This window comes from Cyprinodon variegatus, unplaced genomic scaffold, assembly GCF_000732505.1.
Source record: "Cyprinodon variegatus isolate N-32 unplaced genomic scaffold, C_variegatus-1.0 Scaffold105, whole genome shotgun sequence".
Taxonomy (NCBI): Eukaryota; Metazoa; Chordata; class Actinopteri; order Cyprinodontiformes; family Cyprinodontidae; genus Cyprinodon; species Cyprinodon variegatus.
The window spans coordinates 1,296,651-1,303,992 of NW_015150558.1; the positions used below are offsets into that span (position 1 = coordinate 1,296,651).

Sequence of the window (7,342 nt, forward strand, 5' to 3'; positions counted from 1 at the left end):
CCAGAAGTCATTCTAAGTCATTAATTTATATTTAACAGAAAAGTTGTATGTTTACACTCACTAACATTACCATGACACGAAAAAAGGTGAGAAAATTATGTCTCATTTTAATAATTTACACTTAGACCAAAATTAATAATAATAAAATTATTAATAAATAAAACAAACAAATGAATACAAATATGATCATCAGTAAATATATGAGATAGTAACTCATTATATTAAGTAACTATCTCATTATAATGGGATACTAACTCAATATAACAAGATGGTAACTCAATATAATGAGTTACTATCTCATATATTTACTAATGATCATATTTGTATTCATTTGTTTGTTTTATTTATTAATAATTTTATTATTATTAATTTTGGTCTTCAAGCTCCCTGTCACATTTTTTTCTTTTTTAATCATCTTATTTTTTATTTTATTTATTTTGATCATTTATTTTTTTTGTCTCTTTTACTGCTGAAACGAATTGCCCCTGGTGGGATTAATAAAGTGGTCTAAGTGTAAATTATTAAAATGAGACATAATTTTCTCACCTTTTTTCGTGTCATGGTAATGTTAGTGAGTGTAAACATACAACTTTTCTGTTAAATATAAATTAATGACTTAGAATGACTTCTGGTTTTCCTAACTGACTGAAAACGGAAACTTTATATTAACTTTTTTTGTCAGACTGTCAAAATTAAGTGGTTTTCTTAACCTATCAGTGAAAGCCTGCTTCTAACCTGGTGTGCAGCGACGCCCTCCGACCAACTGGTGGCGCTGTGGATTCTATGCTTTGCGTAACAGTGCAGCTACGTAACCACGTAACAACATGCGGGTCGTGTTTATTGGTTTCAGAGTTTTATACTAAGAGAAAACGTTTCTTTTAAAAACCTTATTTTATGGTTTTCCCTCATTTTTACATCCTCTGTTTACTCTTCGACGCACAGGAAACGGTAAGCTAACGCTAGCTGCTTTCCAGCCTGTTTCCGCTCAGCTAGCCGCTCTGGCTACCTGTCCTCCTCATGTTCATGTAGTTTTCTAACATTTTGAGGTGTCTTTTTTAACAAATCATTATCATTTGACGGGTTTTAACTCCGTAAACTGAAGCTAATGCTAATGTCATTCATTATCACCGGGAACTGCAGTTAGCCGCGTGAGTTTAGCTCCTTAACACTTTGAAGAAATCCGATTTTAAATCAACTTCACAAGTTTTAATTCGTTCTGTCAAATGTTTCTATAGTGGCTCAATATTAGCAGTTTTCTGCACATAAATAAATGCATATCAGTGAGATTTGAAGAACGTTAGCTTTAGAGTTCATGCTTTAGAAATAAAAATGGAACTTTATTGATTTCTCTTGGAGAAATTCACTCTGCATTTAACCCTTCTCCTCCGGGAGCAGCGGCTGCCTCTGTGCGGCGCCCAGGGAGCAGCATGGGTTTAACCCTTTATAGGGCTGCAGTGAAATCCATTGAAAATCCCAATTTCCAGCCAATAGTTTTATTGGACCAGCTCCACCAATCAGCAGCCAGAGTCCACTTTGACATCCTGCCCAGTTTGATGCTGCTGCTAAAAGATTTCCTGATTAGTCAAACCGATGCTAAAGTAGAACTTCACATGATGCTCCACATTCCTCACTTTAGGGAAAAAAGGGCTTCTTGGAAGAGTTGTTATAAAATAAATCTTGTTTATTCTTATTTGAGGCCTTTATTCTCTTAATATTACAACTTTATTCTCATAATTTGACTTTATTCTCGTTATATTACAACTTTATTCGTATAATTTGACTTTATTCTCGTAATGTTACGACTTTTTTCCCAAAATAGAAGAAAGAAAAAGTCTCTAGCCTGCCCTGAAACACACATTTTCTTTGGTAAAGCATTACCTTAGGGGTCTGCAACCTGCGGCTCCACATGTGGCTCTTTGGATCCTCTCCAGCAGCTCTTAAAATGTATATAAAGAGCTAAATAATGTACTATAATAAATACCAGTATTAAATGATTAAGTGTTTTTTATAAGACTGAAAAGAATATTAAACAAGAAATATGTTTTAAGAGCCATTTTCCTCTGAATTAGCTTGGAAATTATGTGTTTTAATATTATTTTAAAAGCTAAAAATACATAAATTCCTTTAGCGGCTAATAAAAAAATAATAAGAGGTGTTTTTTTTTTGTTTTTTTTAAAGTCCTGTTATATTTTGCAGCTCTAAACAACTTTAACTTGGTCATAGTCGAAGAAAAATGGCTCTTTGGATAGGACAGGTTGCAGAGCGCTGCTTTAGAGCAGGGGTGCTCAGTCCGGTCCTTAAGAGGTAACACGCTAACTCGCCCTATAAAGGGTTCAGGGTTTCGCTCAGAGACCCAGACTGTTGGCTTTGGGGATTGAACCAGGACTGCATTCATGACGAATCCAGAACTTCTGTCCAACGAAAACCTAACTTCTGCATAACGCACAGCAGCGTAATGCCCAGGAAATGATGCGCAGTGTCCTGATGGGGCAGCGATGCGTCCGGCCTGCATATAAATATGTCTTTGATCGTAGTATTAACCTAGCTGCTGTTTACCGTCCGCCCCCAAAAAAAAAGAATAAATAAAAACTGAAGGTTTCTGGTGGCAGCAGATTGAGCATCATGTCTGCTAGGAAGTGTGTTGGTGGTGGGCGTGAACGCAGGGAGGATCCATCACTCACCTTCTGGCTCACCCTATGATGGGGATGAAGTCTGGAGGAGAACTGACGGTTTCCTCCTGTGAACCCCCTTTATACCAAAACGCTGCCAATACGCCATTATACAGTAGCTGGAAGTTAGAAACACGTTCAGCGCTCGTCTGGAACACGTCAGATACGCTGATATGCTGGAGAGAAGTTCTGGATAAGTTACGCAGAAGTTACTCAGAGGTTTAGGATCAACTAGACGCCACGACTGATGAGGAACCGACACTGAACGGATGTCAGCCATCAGATAACTGACCTGGAACTGACTGACCACAGATGGCAGACGCTGGCATGTGTTGGGAAATTTTGGAACATGCTCAAAATTACTCGATGTACTCGCCGTACATCGATGTGTGCCAGCGTACTTCAGCAAGCTCAAATCTTAGACAAAACGTACCTTTAACTTATCCGTCGTAGGCCAGCGTTTTTGGCAGATTTGTCGTACGTCAGGCAAACGCTGGGCTAAATCATCCAGGTGTGACTGAAGCTTGAAGCAGTAAAGTTATAAAAAATCAAAGCAGTCCTCTCATTTCCATAACTTTTGATGTGAATCAAAGTTAAAAGTAGTGATGAAAGCTGGTATTGGTGCGGCGATGCCTCCAGGAAAACCCCCTGAACCGAACGTGTTCGTGTTCTTGTCTCCACAGTCAGGATGCCCGTTCTGTGCAGCAGCTGCTCTGAGAAGCGCGCCGTGCTGAAGCGTCCTAAAACCGGCCACTCGCTGTGCAAGGCCTGCTTCTTCTGGGCCTTCGAGGAGGAGGTTCACCACACCATCGTAACGGCGAAGCTCTTCAAACCCGGGGAGACCGTGGGGGTGGCTGCGTCGGGCGGGAAGGACTCCACGGTGCTCGCTCACGTCATGAAGCTCCTGAACCAGAGGCACGGCTACGGACTGGAACTCATGCTCATCTCCGTGGACGAGGGCATCACCGGTTACCGTGACGATTCGTTGGAGACGGTGAAGAGGAACCAGCAGCAGTACGACCTGCCGCTGAAGATCGTCTCGTACGAGGAGCTGTACGGCTGGACCATGGATGCTATAGTGAAGCAGGTGGGACTGAAGAACAACTGCACCTTCTGTGGCGTGTTCAGGAGGCAGGCGCTGGACAGAGGAGCCGTCATGCTGAAGGTGGACAAGATCTGTACAGGTAGGTGTCTGATGTTAGCAGGAACTCCTCATGGGGAAGAGTACGGGAGGGGGAGGGGAGTCATTAGAGACTTGATTTTTCTTCTCTTTCATCATTTTCTCCTCCTCCTCGTCCTCCTTCCCCACTGATCTCTATTCACTGGACTGCTGAGTGTCCATTGGTAGTACAGGGTTGAAGGGAAGCCACCGGCCGCAATATTGGTACTCCCTAATTAGACCGGTCGCATTGTAAACAACCCGTCCCTCCCTCTGATCTCCCAGTGAGCCTGTAGGACCCCTGATGGTCTCTAAGTAACCTCTGCACTTCCTGTTCCTCTTCTTCTCAGGTCACAATGCCGACGACGTGGCAGAAACAGTTTTAATGAACGTCTTGCGTGGGGACATCGCCCGCCTGCGTCGCTGCACAGCCATCTCCACAGCCAGCGAGGGCGACGGCGTCGTGCCTCGCTGCAAACCCCTCAAATACGCCTACGAGAAAGAGATCGTTCTCTACGCCTATTTTAAGAAACTGGACTATTTTTCTACAGAGTGCATCTACTCGCCCAACGCCTACCGAGGCTACGCCAGGACCTTCCTGAAGGACCTGGAGAGTATACGGCCCAGCTCCATCATGGACATCATCCACTCTGGGGAGAACCTGTCTGTGCGTGACGGCGTGAAGATGCCCGTCCAGGGAACCTGCAGCCGCTGTGGCTACATCTCCAGCCAGGCGCTCTGCAAGTCGTGTGTGCTGCTGGAGGGCCTGAACCGCGGCCTGCCGAAGCTGGGCATCGGGAAACACCACCGCCTGCATGAGAAGCTCCTCTCCCAGCAGCCTCTGACGGAGAGCGAGCAGAGGAAGCTGAAACCAGTGGACTTCTGATCATTCGCCATCACATTTAGGAGCCATTATTAGTCTGAACAGTGAAGAAGGTTTCCATAAACTGAAAAACTCCATTATTTAAAAAATGACTTTCCTCTGATGTCCAACAGACAAATGGGTTATTTAGGTGTTTTCTTATGCCGTCTGTTTCTTAACGAGACAGAAAATAAGGTTCCAGGTCTGTGGATTTGGATGTTTTTAGAACAATGCTTTGATCTGATTATTAAAACATCTTTTTTTTCTGAACAGGGTTAATCTGGTTGTTTGGTATCCAGCCCTTTCATCTGGTTCCAACCGGTTTATACTCGCTTTGACAGCGAATCCTTTATAAAGATGTCAATCGTTATGAAGAAGCAACCAGGCAAATAAAATTAAAACCATATGCATGAAAAACGGTTTAAACACGAGGCTTAAATGACAAAGATGTTTATGAAATACAATAAAAGTTTGTTTTACTCCACAGAATCTGAAATCAAAGCTGATATAATCTGAGCTTAAACAGCTAAAGCCACATGGTGTTATTATAGTTATAGAGTTGAAGTCATTTAGCTTCTTAACATCCACCTCATTTTGATTCTTGTTATAGCAGACAGAGGCAGAGTGTGTGTGTGAAATAGGTGGAGCATTTAAAAAAAACTGCATCACGTTATCTTCTTCATTCTCTCTTTTTAAACCAAAAACAGATCCTACTGAACTTCTCAGCTGCAGATACCTCCAAAAATCTCCTTTGTCAGTTAAATTAAATTATTTAAGTTCCTCAAAAGACATAAATATCTCTCTATATAGATCTCGGACAGTACGTATTCCCTTCTCCAACCAAGTTGGCCATAAAAACACCTTTTTACCCATGCAGATGGAAGGGTTGTTCCATATAGAAGAGTAGCTTTGTTTATATCGGGAAATACCCAACATTTGAAGCAGCCCTGCCGATGCCCATCGTGAATGATCCAAAATTAAATTAGCCTCCACTGCCTGAGTTTTCTGTCACATTTAAATCTGAAAAACTCACAAAGAGAAAAGACAATTAGGAGAAATTTATTTATACAATTACTTTGTCTTTGGCGCTCAGACCTCGGCAGGAAACATTAGGGCTGAATTTTGATAGATATGCATGAACAGGAGTAAAGAACAGGGCTGTTTCCCCCCCAGGCCTGAAACTGGTGATGAAGTGGAGATAGATGGAGTTGGTCAGTCTGTAGACTGCTGGTTAGAGAGACGGTCTGCTGAGCTTTATGGGGAGATCCAGAGGACTGGGCTGATACTAGAGCTTCACTCAGGGACCTGGAAGATGGAAGTCCAGCTGGATAACAAAGGTAGAGAGAACCTGTCCATGAAGAGCAAGCATGGAGCAACAGTGAAGAGGAAAACTCCCCGTTGGGAAGAAACCTCTGGCAGAACCAGGCTCAACATGGCGGTCTGCTGCCGGACCAGTTTAGATCAGACAGGGAACGCAGTAAGAGTCCTGGAGGAATGACGCTCTGCTGAAGCTTTAGCTACGATGGTGGAGGAGGGGTTGAAATAGAGTCATCTGAATGATGTCACAGCGTATCCACCGCCTGCGCACAGGAGCAGACAGCTGCGTAGCAGAGGCCTTTAATATGAGCTTTGGATGCCGATTGGCTTTGGTGGAGGTTTGGTGTTGCAGATTGAACTTCTGCCTAGGCTCCATTTATTCTACAACACCAGAGGGGAGCACAAGCCCTTCTTCTACTTTGACCCACCCAGGCCTGAAACCACCAGTACGCCAGTGCCTTGCCATCTTATTCATCTCAAATTCAATATTCTATAATTCCACGTTTGGTAGCGCCATTCCACCAATATACCGTCAGGCAAACAGTTTTTGAAGCTTAATTCTTGGCCTTTTCCCATTCCACGAAAACTCTGTGATTAGCTTGTTATATTGCTTGAAAATGGTTTTAGAAATCTCTACCTATCATCATAGAGATGTAATTAAATTGAGTCGAGACTATCATTTTAATTACATTAATTTTACCCCATAATGTTAGGTTAATCATCCTCCATTTTTCTAAGTTCAGCTCGATCATCTTACATAGACGGGATATGTTCATGTCAATTATATTTACCTAATCATTCCAGTTTGAACCCACTTAAACTGGAATGTTTTCATTACGGTTTGCCTTCATCCTTTAGTTATCGGCATACACTCTGACTTTTCACACTTTATTTTATAGCCTGATATTTCTGAGAAAGAATATTGTAGACAAAACATTAAGGACTGATAACAGAAAGTAACAAAATATCATCTGCATAAAGAAACATTTTATGTTGTTGTCCGCCATGCAGAATCCCTTTGATACTAATCTCACTCCTTATTGCAGAAGCCAAAGGTTCCAAAAATAGTATAAATAGCAGTGGACTGAGGGGAGATCCCTGCTTTGTTCCCCGTGATAAATTAAAGAAAGATGATATTGTTCCATTTGCTATCACCGCAACTCTAGGATCTGAATAGATAATATTAACCCATTTAACAAAACATTCTCCACATCTAAATTTCCTTGACAATAAATTAAGTGATTTAAATTCTATTCAATTTATTTCTATAGCTCTGATTCACATCATGTCACCTCAGGTCACTTTCCAGTTCACCAGATCATCCAGTCAGATTGA

General features: G+C 42.0%; 1 protein-coding gene across 1 annotated transcript; it reads left to right on the forward strand.

The window, feature by feature from the left end:
* Positions 1-789: 789 nt before the first annotated feature.
* Positions 790-5,154, forward strand: ctu1 (cytosolic thiouridylase subunit 1). The gene is made up of 3 exons (XM_015374532.1): positions 790-948; positions 3,353-3,853; positions 4,179-5,154. The coding sequence occupies exons 2-3, from the start codon at positions 3,358-3,360 to the stop codon at positions 4,712-4,714; spliced, it is 1,032 nt and encodes a 343-aa protein (XP_015230018.1). The 5' UTR covers positions 790-948; positions 3,353-3,357; the 3' UTR covers positions 4,715-5,154.
* Positions 5,155-7,342: the final 2,188 nt, after the last annotated feature.